The sequence below is a fragment of the Solea solea genome, unplaced genomic scaffold (assembly GCF_958295425.1).
Source record: "Solea solea unplaced genomic scaffold, fSolSol10.1 scaffold_25, whole genome shotgun sequence".
NCBI lineage: Eukaryota > Metazoa > Chordata > Actinopteri > Pleuronectiformes > Soleidae > Solea > Solea solea.
Window position 1 is genome coordinate 360,125 of NW_026704019.1, and position 17,267 is coordinate 377,391.

The 17,267-nt window shown below is 38.8% G+C and overlaps 1 protein-coding gene across 1 annotated transcript; it reads right to left on the reverse strand.

Moving 5' to 3' along the window:
• Nucleotides 1-1,523: 1,523 nt before the first annotated feature.
• Nucleotides 1,524-10,931, reverse strand: LOC131449266 (uncharacterized). The gene is made up of 9 exons (XM_058622109.1): nt 10,869-10,931; nt 10,461-10,691; nt 10,310-10,351; nt 10,074-10,193; nt 9,897-9,953; nt 9,766-9,807; nt 9,522-9,563; nt 9,242-9,304; nt 1,524-9,105 (listed from the first exon to the last, which is right to left on the reverse strand). Exons 2-9 carry the CDS (start codon nt 10,665-10,667, stop codon nt 1,624-1,626), a joined length of 8,055 nt encoding a protein of 2,684 aa, XP_058478092.1. The 5' UTR covers nt 10,668-10,691; nt 10,869-10,931; the 3' UTR covers nt 1,524-1,623.
• Nucleotides 10,932-17,267: the final 6,336 nt, after the last annotated feature.

Sequence of the window (17,267 nt, forward strand, 5' to 3'; positions counted from 1 at the left end):
CACAGCCTATATTGCACTTAATCATTAAATTAAATTAAATTAAGCAAAACATAAATAAAATCAGTTGCAATATTTTCTCAAGGCTCTTAACAAATTGAAAACGTTTTTCCTTCTTCTTTTTTTAAACAGGTAAACAGCAAAATGTAATTTTCCTTCAAAGCTCAATGGCAAGATAAATGCACAAATGAAACAGCATGCATTATAAAAACAAATCAATGTGCTGCTCTGATCCTCACCAATGTCTGTCTTTTATAATAAAATTAGAAAAGTTAGTGCAAACTTGAAAAAGTTGCATGTTTTCATAGTGCCTTCTTAAGTTATATTCTTTCATAACGAAACTCTTAAAACTTCGCAATAGAAGGTTAATGCCCAAAATAATCTGTATATTGTGGAGAACCAAATTTACTAATTTGTACTTGTAGTGCCAAACAAAGGTCAGAGTTCCACCTGCTGGTGACATAGAGCGTACCCATTGTAAGTGATTTAAATTGAATGTGACGCACTTTCAAACTTTGATCGATTAGTTTGACATGATTAATTCTGCAGAACCTGTGTGAAACACCATATTTTTTTGGTGACATTGGGGAAAGACTTTATAAGCACTTTAAATTGAATGTGATTTATGACTTCAGTCTTCAGTACATTTGACAGACTTGAAAAACTCATGTAAAATAATATAACATTCTAATGTTAACAGTATACATAATTACAGTTCTTATTTTTACACTTATTTTATGCATATATGTTATTTTAGTTTCTTTGTAATATTTATATTTTTATTATGTATATTTATACTTTTTTTTTTACAAAAGCATCTCTTTCTTACTTTATGCTGGTGTTTTTGAGTGGACAGCAAAGTAAGAATTTCATTGTACAGGGAAACGTGTTTCTTTACTGTGCATATGACAATCAACACTTTGAATCTTGAATCATAATTATGCCATGACAATAAAAACACACACATTAGTACAAGACTACAACTGCAGTCCCACATGACATTTGGAAAAAAAAAAAACAAGGACAGTGAAAGGATTACAATATGACAAACTTTTATTAACAGTTGTTAATGTTGGTAATACATGTATTTATTTATTGCTTTTTCCTCATGATATCATATAAATGCAAATTCAAATAAATTCATAAAAAACACAACTTGATATGGAACTTGCAGCCCAAGACACATGGGTATCTGCACAGCAAGGACAAATCGGTAATTTAACATAATGACAATATTAATACAACACAACATCACCACATCACATACAACAAATACAACAGCAAATTCATAAAGAGCAATAACACATTACATACAACAAATACAACAGCAATTACAGAATTAATTAATAATTAATAATTAATTATTATATGGAGTAATACAACATTTGATAATACTACAAATACAATAGCAATTTCATATGGAGCTATAACACATTTTAGAATACAACAAATACTATAGCAACTTAATATGGAGCAATGACATATTTCACACATTTAAATTCACTATTTAGTAACTGATGTCCAGGAACAAATTAACCATCAGATACTAAAAAAACTACTCAAACATTAATTATTACAGTTGTCAGGTTGGATCAAGCAGCCACAATGTGGTGACATAAACTGCCATCACTTAAATAAACACAGGACTGCCTCATGATCACTAAAGTATGTAGGCAGCACTAGTGATTCTGCCCCATTATCTGCTTGTTTTATGTAAATGTGATCAATTAAAGTACCCTTCTCTGTTGTTGCTTCAGTTACAATTTGAACAAAACCTTTTTCTGTTAAAAGTGTACATGTTGTTGATGATTTCAAAATATCATCATTGAAATCACCCATGACTGCAATGGTTTCATTTGGTGAATCTAGCCAATCAAGAAATGTGCCTAAATGTTCTTTAAATAAGGTCATGGGATAACATGGTGGTCGATATAACACTGCAATAACTAGCTGGTGTGTAGAAAATTTGGATACTATGCACTCCAAATTAAACGAAGGGACTTCTATTATCTCACACCCTGTGTTTGCCGCAATATAAATGCCAACACCACCATGTTGTTGATCTTTTAATGCAACCAATCTGGGGTCATCACTACTGTAGCATGAACTGCGTGAACAACCATGAAAACTATAACCGTCAATGTTAACTGATTCAACAGAAGACGATGCAGCTAACCAAGTCTCAGTTACAGCAATACAGTTAAGCTGTAACTGCTGTGTACACAACACCAAATCTGGCACATGTCGAGTCAAACCCTGCACATTCAGCAAATAAGCACTAAACCTGCATGCCCTCAATCGCTGCTCTGTCAAACTATCAACTAAGAATGGAGACATTGTCTGAATAGCATCATTAATGTCACCCCTACAATAAATCTTCTTCTCATCAAACTTTTCAATGATCAAGCCTGACAAACTCCTGACTCGACTTAAAGCAACATATGCCTGTCCAGCTGCAAATATCTTGTCAAAACACACAACAACATCATCTACTGTGATGCCCTGAACTTTGTGGATTGTACACGCCCATGCTAATTTAAGTGGATATTGACGTCTCAGGCCGCCTTTTCTACAAGCTCTCTCCTCCTCTGGAGCAATAGCTGTAGAACCCACTAAATCAGCTACAACACTTGGTGACTGTCTCCTCCTCTCTGCACCTACATTCTCATCATCAAATTTCACATAAACCATTTTTGGAAACTTAACACCCTCTGATTGTACTATCTGTGTTACAACACCACATGCTCCATTCACCAGGCCATCACTCACGTCAACATTTTGACACAACATCACACGTGCACCCTCACCTAACAACAATCGCTCAGACAAATACGTATTTTTCGCTTTAGCATGATGGCCATCAATTAACTTTAGTTTTCCTGTTCTCCTATCATTTTGAAAATCCTGAGCTTCAATAGTGACATAGTCCGGACACACAGCATACAACCTCTGAATATTGTGCTCATTTACTTGTTGATTTGTCGCATATATGTGTAAAGCTGAGCTGACTTCACCAGTTTCACAACATTTCAAAATCTCGACATCACTTTTTAACATTGGTGTCCCTTTTCTATGAATCCTAACCCTGTTCAACAACTTTGAAAACACACTGTCTTTCTGCCTGACTACTTCTGTTAACTTCACAACTGAAAACAAAGACCACAAGTCAATATTCAAATCCTCTACATACAGGGGTTTTCCTTTTACTGGAGGTAACTGGTAAAAATCTCCAACAGTAATGACAGAAATGTTTCCAAATGGCCGGTTGCCACTTTGTTTCATTTGACGTAATCTACCATGAATATATGCCAAAAGATTGGGATTTACCATTGAAATTTCATCTATTATCAAAATGTGCAGATCACTGAATTTAGCCCGAAGAGAATTAATTTTTTCCTCACCCAGTGGACTGTACGGTAAGCGTATATCTACTCCAATACTGAATGTGTGGTGAATTGTTGCTGCATTCAGATTGTATGCAGCAATACCTGTTGGTGCAGTTATTAAAACACTGACATTGTCAGGATTACTGCACAATGGTGATAACAACCGAATGCACTCGTACTGAATGGCTTTAATTAAATGACTTTTACCAGTTCCAGCACCACCTGTAACAAAAACATGTAGAGGAGGTGGATTTTTCCCTGAGACCTTGTTTAAACACCACTGCCGAATCTGATAAAAAACATGCATCTGTGTATCATTTAAAGATCTAACCAACGACAAACCATCACTCCTACACATTACATTATTCCTTTTCTCCAAATGTTGTACCTGCTCACGATTAGCAGCTAAATCTGGAATATGATCCTGGTGTTCTGCCACTGTTTCCCGTCTCTCTGCCATTTCCTCCACAGACTCTAAACGTTCCAACTCCTGCTCTGGACATAACTGACACCACGCATCTTCCGCCACACCATCTGCATCAATCCTATTCTGGATGTTTTCCAACATGTCAGCGTCTACTTCAAACCTGCTCCTATTCAAATCAACTACTGACTTTACTGTATGTACAGATCCATCACAAAACAAAACATTACCATTGTCATAAAACTGTTGGAACGTTTCAAAACCCTCTGGTTTTAACTGATCATCAACACGATATGGCATGAACAACTGCAATCTACTCAAATGAAACAATTCTGGATTTTTTGTTTCAGAGAACCGAGCATAACGCACTATAGCAGGTTGTGTTCTGACTCTCTTTGTGACAAAACCACAATTGTTGCTCAATGCAATTTTAGTTTTGCAGTTTTCATTTTTACTTACGACACGATACTCAGAAGCAAACATTACAATACACATGTCATTAAACGTACTGTCATTGGGCCTGTTCTTATACCGGTCAACTAAACTGGTCATCCACATCTCTTTAGTGTTAATATCATCTGTTGTTGCCCTTTGTTTTAACACTTTTAAAGGCAAACTCATCTTTACTATATTCTCCCCTGTTGGTACAAACATGACCTTTCTAGAACACTCCTTCAGATGCATGTTAGTCAACCTATACACTGCTTCCTGAGCACACACATCCCTGTTATGTAAATATACACCACCTAGTTTTTTCAAAGCCTCTTTAGCACTAACATTACCATCTTTAGCTGCTTCCCTTTGGGCATTTGATAACAACAACCCCATTTCCTTTTCTGCCTTTGAAATGTATGAAATTATATACACAACACATGCATAGGCATCAACCACATACTGAATGTCCAAGTTTGCATTCCAACACTTCAAAAGTTGCTTACTGTACTGATTAACCCAAGCCTCTTTCACCTGCCTCTTTAAAACTACTTTTGTACCTGTAGTCGTTCGATTGAATGAATCTTCAAATGCTTCCTGAGTTACATTTAAACTTTCAAACAACTGTTCCACTGTATCATAGCTCTGATTTTCATCAGAGAGTGCTTTCTTAATTGCTTCCAAAATGTCATGAGCCCTTACTTTACGTGCCTTTCTTTCTTTAAAATCACGCTCTTTACAATTGAAACACACAGTCTCTGTTGAATCTGTTTTTTTACAATTACATATTACTATCTCCTCATCTACTTTAACACGACTAATAAATGTTTGTGCAGATGCTGGTCTTGGAAAATTGAAACGGCAAACTGTGTTTTTCTTTTTACATGTTTTTGAGTGGCGCTTTGAATGCACCTGCACAGACGACACAATGTCCAATAATGTGTCATCATCAGAGGGTAGTTCACATGTAACATATTTGTCAATAAACTCAACTACCTCTTCATCTGTGTTTTTGTCAATTAAGGGAGCATTCTCAATCCAAAACAGGCAATGAACATGTGGAGACCCACGCTGCTGAAATTCAACACGATAAAAATAGTCCTTGATTTTACCTATAGGGTTTGAGGGGGACATAAGGACCTCTTTCAAAAAACAATGCCACCGAAAATCAAACATTCTCGCCGCAGTTACAGGATTACGACGCAACAACTCGCATTTGTCTGCCCACTCTAACTCCTCAGCTGTCTGTTCTCTCCCTTCCTGTTTCAAAATACTACCAAGTAAGTTAGTCCAACGCATGTCTGCTGCAGAAAATGAACAAAACCAAGTGGGTACACCAAGCTGACGCACACAAGCAAGTAAATCACGCTGCGCTGCCTGCCAAAATGAAGGGGTACCTCTAATAGGCTTAAGGAAACGATAACCATCATCAAACTCTAACAACTTCCTTAAAGACTCCTCATTATTCACCAAATCCTTAACTCTCTTACAAACCTGACTTCCTTTGCCTTTCCTCAAAGCTATGGACACATTCGACACAACCTGCTCCAATTCTGACATATACTGTGCGAAAAAAATATACTCCACATTCTGAGCAAACCTGCCATCAGCATGGAGAATCCGATTATTAAAATAACGCGACAATGTCAAACGTTGCTCTCTATTGTCATGAAACACAGAATGTCCCTGTGGAAACAACACTGGAAAACACTTTGCTTCATTTTCACGATTAGAAAGTAACTTCACAGGGTTGTTACCTTCTGCTGGAGCCACATTCACAACACACTCAAAATACTGATCTAGCGCTTCCTGACCAATATCTACAGGCATGAGACAAGTGTCCTGAAACATACAGTGTTGCTGCCTGTCATGCAACAGCTCATCCTCACCTTCATCCACCTCAGCAGGTGTTTCATTCTTTTCTAAATTACCATCACTTTCCTGTGTTAAACTCTCAAGCTCTTGTTCCCGACAAAACTCATTCAACCAGTCTTCATTAAAATGTACATCTTTATAATACATGTTATTCTGTTTTAAATACAACAAAGCCTGCCTTATGCGCATTGGGTCAACAAACTGATACTCATAATGTCCTTTGTATGTTAGCTTTCGCTTCAGTTTGACACGCAACAAAGACCCCTCCATATTGGAACGAGGAAGCAAATTATTTGTCTCTACAATATTGGCTGGAACACACGTCACCGGTCCATGAACACCATTTTGTCCTCCTTTAGGCAATGCCAAAACCTTCATAAATGGGATATGCAACGCAATCAAATGTTGCTCTAAACTATTTAAACAAGCCAATTCAGGAGGCACAGCATGGACACCTAAATTATTGATTACACACTCAGGAGGAATCTCTTTTCTATTTATCTTAGAATTACAATTATAACAAATCCACAAGTGTCCTCTAGAGGAATCAAACAACTGACATGAAGTTGCACAGTTCTCATTACATTTATGTAAATACTCCTCTGAAATACATTTCTCCGCAATTAACGCCATGTCTGCACTCTTGTTATAATGACTTATTTTACAATTCAAAACCTGCTTTTTAAACAACAACCTTTGGCAAACAGAACACACAAAATGTGGTCCATCTGTCACTTTAGACAGAAACTGCTCCATCACAAAATCAAAATCTACTGCCTGGTCTTTCAAAAGCTGCCTTTTCACTTTGCTCCCTGCTCTAACACTCTCCTGAAACTGTGGATTACTTTGGTACTTCCTTACACTACTAATTTTTTTCTTCTGTCTGTAGCTGACATTTAAACAGTACTTATTTTTGCTCATCTGTTTCTTTTCCTCTCTATAGCTGACATCTTGTGTGTACATAACTTTACTTAAATCTTTCATTTTCTCTCTATAGCTAACATCTTGTGTATACTTTACTTTATTTGACCCTTTCTTTGTCTCTCTATAGCTAACATCTTGTGTATACTTTACTTTATCTGACCTTTTCTTTTTCTCTCTATAGCTGACATCTTGCATGTATTTTACTTTAGAACGTTTCTGACGTTTCAACTTCTCTAATATATTGTCTCTACATTGAATTTTATTTTCGAACCACTTTTTCCTTCTCAAATAATTAGAAAAACTATAGTTTAAATTAGAAGTATACCTTCTAGCTGTTGCCTGTGCCTCTACTTTACTGTGCTGTCTAAGATTGTAGCCTGTTGTAGCCTCACCTACTTTGCAGTGACCATAACAAAACTGTGTCTGTGGCTGATGAACACAAACAACAGTCTCATAGTGGTTACCATTGACATGTTCTAAGTATACTGCCTGACCGGAAAACTGGCTATTCTTACAACTATATTCAAGCCAGCGATCACCCATGTAAGTGAAAATAGAAACTCCTAAACAATCTGCTGCTGCTTGAATCTCAACCTCTGTCGCCCAACTGCCGACATAACGCATCCTTGACTTAATGACATAATCTGACACTGATGAGAACTCACTTCTCAAAATGCTCTCATAAACTGCAGCATTACCTTCTAATTGTTTAACTACAGCTAATCTAATTTTCCTGTGATTCTTTTGTGAACCACACACAGCTTGACTGACTGATCTAAAAAAACAGTTGCCATCACCAACTATTGTGTCCCTTTTGCACGGAGCCCCCAACACACCAACTATTGAAAACACATCATCGACTTTCTCTGACTCAACATGTAATTTATCACATAAAGCTCGAGCTACATCATTACGAACAGGGTTAAACACCAACTCCTTAACTGTAACCTCACTAACAAATGCTACATCTGAATCAATTGGGTCACTCCTTTTAACCCTCTTTGAAGTACGAGTAGGCATTGTAGTAGCCTTGCGCTTTGCACCAATCTTACATGAAGATGACTGGCTAGCACCACCATCTACTTTGACAGTGACACGAACACCAGCAATCTCAAACAACTTCTGTGTCCCTCTGAATCCTGCAGCAAAACAGCTAACATGCTGAATCAAGTGTTCAAGACTACTAAAGTACACAACAACACTCTTTCCGTTGGGATGCACCATCCCATCTGCACTGCGTGCATGAGAGTCAACAACAGCAAACTGTTCTCCTTCCCTAATAATCCCACAAGTACGGGATAACAATGTGAAAAAGCATGTGTCATATTCCATACACATCTTTTTCAAACCGTCCTTCAGAGTTGTGCACACACCTGCATCAATAAACTCTCCCTCAACCACATTGACATCCCCAGTCACAAAGTCACCATACTCAAACTCATAACTATGGCCACGTCTATCCAACTGCTTTGGTAACTCTGGAATACATGGGATAGTGTGACCACCACAAATCAAGTTATTGTCACGCAAAGATGTGTAGATCTTGTCACCACAAACAACAGCATCGTCCAGATGTCTCGTTTGCCAAGAAAACACACTCTTGGTCTTATGCATTGCCATGGCAGCCAAACTTACTGCCATACACTGTACACCTCTATATTTAAAACGCTGATCCCCCTGATGAAAGGATCCCCTCACAGAACGCACCCCAAAACTTCGCGGCACAGTATCAAAGCACCCAAAAGAAATGGAACCCTCACTGTCTGTATCAGAGATCACTGTGACCTCATCTACACCTGCCCCAACAGACCGTGAACCTTGCGCTAATGGCAAAGTATCAGTCCACCCAAAAGAAATGGAACCCTCACTGTCTGTATCAGAGACCGCTATGATCTCCTCTTCACCTGAACTAACAGACCCAGCATCAAACGTTACCGGCAAAGTATCAACATTAGCAGCGACCTTACTTTGGATGAGGTCTGGGGAGCTGTGCATAGGGGGACAGTCTTCAATGGTCACAGGTGATGGTCCACTCATCACCTCCACAACATCTGCAGCTGCAACCTGCTACAAAACACACTGAATGTTAGACTCACCATGACTTCACAATAACTTCATCACTATGTTACAACTGCCACAATGTTTGAGCACTATCAACACTAACTAAATTCTTTATAAAATCATAATCTAAATAATGACAAACCTGCTGAGAAGTACGCCTCTTCTTGAAGACAATGCGTCTGCGGGGACGCTCCACAGGGACCTCCTGATGAAAAAAAAACAATCAATCTTGTTACACATTGTAACACAGCTGTATCTGTACATTTATAACAGCCCGGACTTGTGATACTTTTCAGGGAATCAAATATTGGAAAATTCAACATTTGCATATGCAAGTCAATCTTGACCATAAACTACTAATATAAACAGTGAAATTTGTTTAACAGAATACATTTATATACATTCTCACAATCTGCCCTTACCTCCACAGCCTTGGGCACTCCAGGCCAATCCCCCACTTCCACCTTAGACAAAAACAAAAAAGAACACAGCAAACACATTAACTGCATGCCCTTCCACAATTTACTGCCCAACACCAGAAATAAAATGTAACGAGCTCAACCAGCTGGTTCCCACAGCCCTTCCAACTTACAGTATGAATAAAATAACAAGGTGTTGCATAATCCATTCATAAAATTATACAACTTTCACACAATGTGCACTTACCGACACAGCCTTGGGAAGTTCAGGCCACTCCTCCACCTTCACCTTAGAAAAAAAAAACAGCAAACAAATTACTTCCATGTTCTTACACAATTTACTGCCAAACACTAGAAAACAAATACAACGTCTCAAACCTTCTGTTTCCCACAGCTCTTCTTTGGAGCAAAAGGGCTCCTAGGACGCTTGACCCCCTAAAAGAATAATAACAAAATGCTTAAATTGCAACAACTTCAAATAATGACATCAGTCTTGACAGTTCATTGTTCCAAATTGAATCATTGGCTAATAAACACTCTTTGCATGCACATTACCGTTGGTCCCTTGGCAGAAGTACTGGGCTCCTTCTGATCAAGATTGCCCGGACGGACACTGTCCATCATCTCCAACATTGGTGGGCTGAACCACACAGGAGTGAGAGGGATGTAACAATCCTTGTGAGACAAAAAAGAAAGAATTTTAGTAACAACTTCTGTTGAGAAAACATACAGATAGATACATCAATCAATAAACATAGATATCAAAAGGTGAATTAAAAAACAAAACATACCCTGAGCTGAACCTTCCCTCCCTTAGGGGGCGAGCTGCTCCCCTGTAATGAAAAATATAATTTTATACATGTACATTTTGACCATTTGTGCAGTGAATTGCTTGGAAATGTTTCTGTTTCTCCTAAAACACAAAGTGTGCAACTCATTTACCGTCCTGCGTGGTTCAACCACCTTCCAATCCAATGGGTTGTGCAACGGACGTGGAGAGCGGGCCTCTCCAACCACAACCAACCTCGGAGCCAGACGAGGAGCAGGAGCAGGAACAGCTGGCAACATGCTACGCGACTCCTCCTGTGCAACAGCCATCGCTAGCTCCAGACTGGATTTGTCGCATAGCAATGTCACCAGCGTCCTCATCCCAGATCCATCACTCAGGTGCACCTGCAAAAATATGAGATCAAACTCAAATTAACAGCACTGTCAATACTGTTGCTAATCTGCAAATGATGATAATAATAATAACACATTTCATTTATACAGTGCTTTAACAAACTCTGAAAAAAAACTAGTATATATGTAAAGGTAAGAAAGGACAATAAACAAATCATTTCCACTTACCCCATCCCAACTCCACAGGTCACGCTGGCTCAGAGGAAAGAACTCTGCAATAGAGTAGTACCTCACACCTAAACAAACAAATATAATGTTTGTTTAAATAAAATAAAATCTGTTTGCATCATATTCATTTAAAAACATTCTGAATGTGACAGAAATTATCTTTCTCCATATGCCATAAAAGCCAATGACACGTGCAACTTGAATTAGACTGAACTAAATATTTTTGGGCCATACCCTTGCGTGCAGCCACACGGTGAAACTCCTGGCGAAAAAGTTCCTGCAAGTCCTGATCCACGTTCCGGCGGGGAGGGAAGTCCAGGACAAACAACTATAACAACACATAACATTATTTAAAAACAAGCAATATAATAATCACAAACATGCATTGAAATAAAAAGAAATTATCTACAACAGCCTATAAAGCCACATTCATTATGATTGGAAAGACGTGAACATATTAAAATAATCTTGCCTTCGGCCACCGAGACAAGGCACTGGTGAGAAGCTCCTCAAAGTCCACTGCAGCCTGATCCAATGTCCCCTTAGTCAAGTTGTTGCTGGGCGCAAGAACACAAACAAGGTCAGGTGTCCTGGGAAGGACTGCACTCACCATCTCAGTCCTCAGGTCCTTGGCGTCAGCGCCTGGCGTTGACATGAGACCAAAAGAAAGCTGCTTGTGCGAAATCTTCACATGGCCATCAACAATGGCGCGCAGGTGGGAATCACCGACAAAAAGAACAAACTATAACAATAGAAAAGATTTATTTAAGAACATTAATAACTACACCTCACATAAATAATTATGTTTGTAAATTCAAAATCAATACCTTCTTGTCAGGTGACTCGGCTGGGATGATCATCTTGTGACTCCTGCCAGTCAGGGGTGAAACTGGCCAGGTGCTCACACGGTGGCGACGACCAGTACCACGACCTAGTTAAAAAGACAAAACATTAAAATAGAAGAACACATCACCCAAATACATTGTGCACGTACAAAATACATTAAAGACACTGAACATGACCGCATGCACTCTCCAAAGAATTTAAAGAAAACAGGTGAACACATACATGAGGGACCACGTGTTGGTGGTGGGAAGCAAGTGGTGGAGACCAGAGGCGCAGATGCCACCACTGCTGCCAGGCGTTCCTCCATGCTCTTCTTGGCCGCGATGGAACGGTTGTGCTTCTTCAGGCGAGGCATCTTCACCTAACCAATAGAAATACAAAAACTCACACAGAAACAGTAAAATATATACCAGAAAACAGTTGTATTAAATGAACGAAATAATTTAAACCAATTCCTGTTCCTCTGTAACTTTGTGACGTCCCTGGAAATTCAATCCACTGTAAAAAAAACAAAAAAACACATACAATTGTAAAAAGCACAATAACAACATCACTCCCTTTACTCCCTTTTGTGAGATTCCCATACAAGCACTCAAACACACAGTTACAGACTGTTACACTTCCAGCATGTTGTTATTGTTCCTCATAATATGATCATAACTGTGTTGGATTACTATATCGACTGTACTTTAATAATAATTTATGGTTATAAAGCTTAGTATAAATATAGGACTTAATAACAATTACTTTTAACTGGCTACTGCCTAGGTGCAGTACCCAGAGTGAGTGTTTCCAGGGATTCCAAAATGTTTTTCTCATGCTGTAATAAGCCACTGTGTGTTTCAGAAAGTTATGTGACTTGATTATCATTAGCTAGGTAACTCAGTATTGTTGTTTTACAAAGCAAATGTTACACATATCCAAACCTGTATTCAATCAGAAGCTCGTATTATAAGCTGTAAGGGGAGCAATATGAATAACAAACCAGCCTGATGTGCAGGTCAATTGCTAAGCTGTTAAGGTCCTTAAGCATAATTGGTCAAGGTAAAGGGAACAATGAAAGCTGATGTGCTTTAATAATGTGCGAATGACGCAGCTTTGTCTATGAAGCATTGACTGTGATGCTAATAATTTGGTAACTCCCTGAACACATCATCCTCATTCAGTTCAACAAGCGGAACCTATCTCTACACACACCATTTAAAAGTAGACAAGCTTTGTCTAGTTTTGAGGCAATTCCCAACACTTACCTGACACCCCCCCCCCCCCCCCCAAACACAGTCAGTACAGTTTTGCGAAATTCTCACACAAACAATCAAACAACCACAGTCCCACACTGTTTCACCTTGTACACGTTCTTATTGTTCCTAATAATATGATCATGAATCTGCTGGTTTACTGTACCAACTGTACTTACTAATTTACAGCCATAATATACTATTTTTAATAAACTTAGTATAAATTTAGGACTAAACAACAGTTACAGCCAGGGTGAGTGTTTTCACACATACTGGTGGTATACAGTAATATGTTGTTTTGATTTCTGGTCGTTGTTTTCACCCTGATCCACAAACACCACAGCACTGGCAGAACTTCATGTTTCCAGGACAACTAACCCGGAAAAAACGCACGTGACATCATGATTACATGACCACCGATTGTCAAAAAGTTTCAGACGTAATGCTACGCCTTAAAAACAGATTGTCACCCACGAGATCATCGCTCGTGGGCTATAGAAAAGTCTACAGCTGTGGAATGGAATAACTAGTTCTTTTGGTGTGTGACTGTGGTGGACTCAAATGAAACTTGGGCATGATGGGTAACATCACTGCCCCTGCCCAAGGGCTATGCTCTATGCAGAGCATAAAATACATCCATGCGACACCGCAAAAATATTGTTCAAACATAAAAACTGAAACAAAAACCAACAAAAACACACATCCCACAAACTGTATTTGTGATACAAATAATGAGACTTATTGAAATTACTCCCGTCTGCTTTGAACCGTGTATAAAGACAAACTGCATCTAACATGTTAACCATTTGTACAGCCATGCTAGATGCAAACAAAGACAAGGCCACCAGAAAGCAAAAACAGTGATTACATTCTTTTAAATTAATCTGTTCATTGGCATCGTTCTCTCTGGCCATGTAAACAAAGAGCTATGTGAACTGATATGCCAACAGCACTTACCTAAAATTATCCGCTGGTTCTGCTGATGAAGTCCAGTACATACAAAGAAGAAAGACCTTTTAACCGTTGAAGAGACTTTGAAAAAGATGAAATTCGCTCAAGTGCAGTCCACTGAAAGCCAAGGCCAAGTAGAACCACGTGCTGTGTAGAAACTACACAACTGAAGGGCACTGTCCTAACAAAGCTGAGTTTTACCAGACAGACGTGGTAATAGACCAATCACAGACAAGTTAGGGGAAAAGAGGCGTGGTTTAAAATGCACCAATAAAAAAATGGTTATAAGAATTGAACACAAGTGTAAGTCATTTCCAGTCTGTAGCATTTATTGTCATGACTTTTTTTCCTCCAAATGTGAAAATAAGAAAATCATTTTCCAATTCCTTTACTTTAGCATGGTTTTCATTTGTGACCGGCCAAAACAAAACCAGCAACTACTTGATGATCAGACTCCTATGGTTATCTATAAAACAAAACAAACTATACTCATTCTCACTTCATTGCTTAATATTTGTATATTGTTTCCATTTCCAGATTGTCTACTTGATTATTGTATTATTTTATTTAATATTTTATTTCATTCCATCTCATTGCCTATTTACCTGTTTATTTATATCCTTATCTTATGCCTTGTTCCCACTGCTGTATAACTATTTTTCTTTGCATGGAGCATTTAGACGACAAAAAAAATTCACCCAAGGAAAATAAAGTGTTCTGATTCTGATTGGCCCACAAAAAGTTGGGGTTTTTTCATGCTGGACACTGTATTTAATAGTCCACTGTGCGTTTCGAAACGTTATGGCTACATTATTATTAGCAAGCTCAGTATTGTTGTTTAAAAACAATGTTACACACATTGAAACTTGTGTTCAGTCAGAACACTGCATTACAACCTGTAACAGGAGCATGTGAGCATCTGCTGTTCATATGAATAACAAACCAACCTGATGTGCAGGGCGGCTCACAGGTAAAGGGAACAATGGCAAAGCTGATGTGCTTGGATAATGTGTGAAAAACACAGCTTTGTATAAAGCATTGACTGTGATGCTAATGATTCAATAACTCTCTGAACACATCATCCTCAATCAGCTCATTCAACAACAGACTGAACCACCACACCAACAATGACACACTTTAATGTATTTTTTATGATATTAGAAATGTGTATCTATATTTTATCCTTCTAACTATGATTATACTACATTTCTTGTTTCCCATTTTTATGACAAATATACTCATGTTTTATTTCACTTTAGTTTTTTCTCTGAAAATACTCTGGGGTCTCTTCATAGAACCATTGGGATCCCAAGACCGTCAGGACGAACAAGGTTAGGTGAAGGGTGCCAATGGTGAGGGGTTAAGATTGTGTGTTGTAGGCGTTGGTGGCAGATATTGACGCCTTCAGAACAAAGGTAGGGGGATGACATCTTTGAAATAGTCAAATGTGACTCGCGTAGCGACGTGGACGCACAGGGACTCGCGAGCCGTCAAGCTCGAACCCGTCAATTACCGCTTGCGGTACTAGTTAGGGTTCGAGCAACTTGGTTGCAAGAACCCTATTGAAACTGTGAAGATTATTCTTATTATTATTATTATTATTCCTCTAAATGAATCGCCTTTTTGAGGCCTTTCCCATACACGAAAACTCACCAATTTTTGCAAGTGCATCAAACCTGGTGTAAATTTACGTCTGAAAGTAGTTCGGGCACAGTGCGTACAAAATTGGAAGAGGGCGGGGCTTACGAAAATGAAAAACAGCTTTCATCAGGCCGCTTTTTCTCGTGTTTCACGTACATGCACGAAAGTTGGTACACATGTTAAGCATGTCAGGACGGTCCAAAAATGTCGTGCTGGCGCCGCTGTAAGTCCTACAGGAAGGCCGCCATCTTGGGTTGAACAGCCATTTTTGGCCTATTTTGGCCATTACGCACCATCGGTATTTGAACGAACTTGTCCCAGAGCTTACATGGGATCACGTTCAAACTTGGTGAGGTCACTGTGGACAAGTTGAGGATCTAAAGTTCCTGAAAACTTTTTAATAAGTATCATGGCGTACGAGAAAGGGGGCGTCAAAGTTGGTGAAAATTCACGATTTTCGCCACACGCAACAAAACTCTTATAACTTTGCGATAGAAGGTCCGATCTTAACCAAACTTGTGGCGATAGATGATGGGCCCTTGCTGAAGAGGCCTATGCAAAAACTGTCACGTTTGTAAACATCGCCTCCTGGTGGTGGCAGAAAATCTAAAAAAAAAAGTTACTTTTACAATTTCGGGAATAACTTTTACAGAAATGATTGTATCAAACTCAAAATTGGTTAAAAGATTCTAAACACAAGGTAGACTATGCGTGCTCAATATGATGGCGTATCGTTACATGATGTTGCCATGGTAATGATGCAAAGTCGGATTTTTGCGACAAAAAAACAAACTGCTACCACTTTGCGAATCCTAGTCCAATCTGAACCAAACTTGCTAGGATTGATGATAGTCCGGCCCTGAAGACACCTATAAGAAAATATTCACTTTCAAAAACAGCACCCCCTGGTGACGGAGACAATATGACCTCTGGTATTTGAATGAATTAATCCTAGAGTTCTTGTGCGATCACCTTTAAACTTGGTCAGGTCACTGTGAACCAGTTGAGGAACTTAAGTTATCAAAAGTTTTTTAAAATGTCTCATGGTGTACGAGATAGGGGGCGCCAAAGTGGGTGTAAATTCCTATTTTTCACAACAAAAAGCGAAACTCTAATAACTTTGCGATGGAAGATCCAATCCCAACCAAACTTCCTATGATTGATAATGGGTAGTTGCTGAAGGCGACTATATTGCCGAAAACAATACATTTTGAAAACAGCGCCTCCTGGTGGTGGTAGAAAATACAAAAAAAAAAAAACTGTCACAACTTTGCCAATCCTGGTCCAATCTGAGCCAAACTTGCTAGGATTGTTGATAGTCTGGCCCTGAACAAACCTATGTGAAAATATTTCAAGTCAAAATCAGCGCCCCCTGGTGAAAGTGGACGGGCCAAAAACCTGCTCCACCCCCTAAAACTTGTGGTCCTGAGGAGCACGTTTAATGTACATGCACGAAACTTGGTACACGTGTTCCTTAGGTCGGGCCGGTCAAAAAAGTCAGCGTAGCCTATGCTCTAAAACTAACAGGAAAGCCGCCATCTTGGATTGAAAGTAAATGCTTTGCTGATTTTGGCCATTTCACACCAATGATATTTGAACAGATTTGTCCTAGATCTTTCATGGGATCACCTTCAAACTTGGTGAGGTCACTTTGGACAAGTTGAGGATCCAAAGGTATCAAAATCTTTTCAATAGGTATTATGGCGTAAGAGTAAGGGGCCGG

What these genes read in the sequence shown, in the direction of transcription:
- LOC131449266 (XM_058622109.1), bottom strand. Translation starts at nt 10,667, where the DNA reads ATGAGGACGCTGGTGACATTGCTATGCGACAAATCCAGTCTGGAGCTA. An exon ending in GAGGGAAGGTTCAGCTCAGG is followed by an intron (nt 10,194 to 10,309) that starts GTATGTTTTGTT and finishes TTGTCTCACAAG; the next exon opens with GATTGTTACATCCCTCTCAC. An exon ending in AGAGGCGTACTTCTCAGCAG is followed by an intron (nt 9,106 to 9,241) that starts GTTTGTCATTAT and finishes TGTGTTTTGTAG; the next exon opens with CAGGTTGCAGCTGCAGATGT.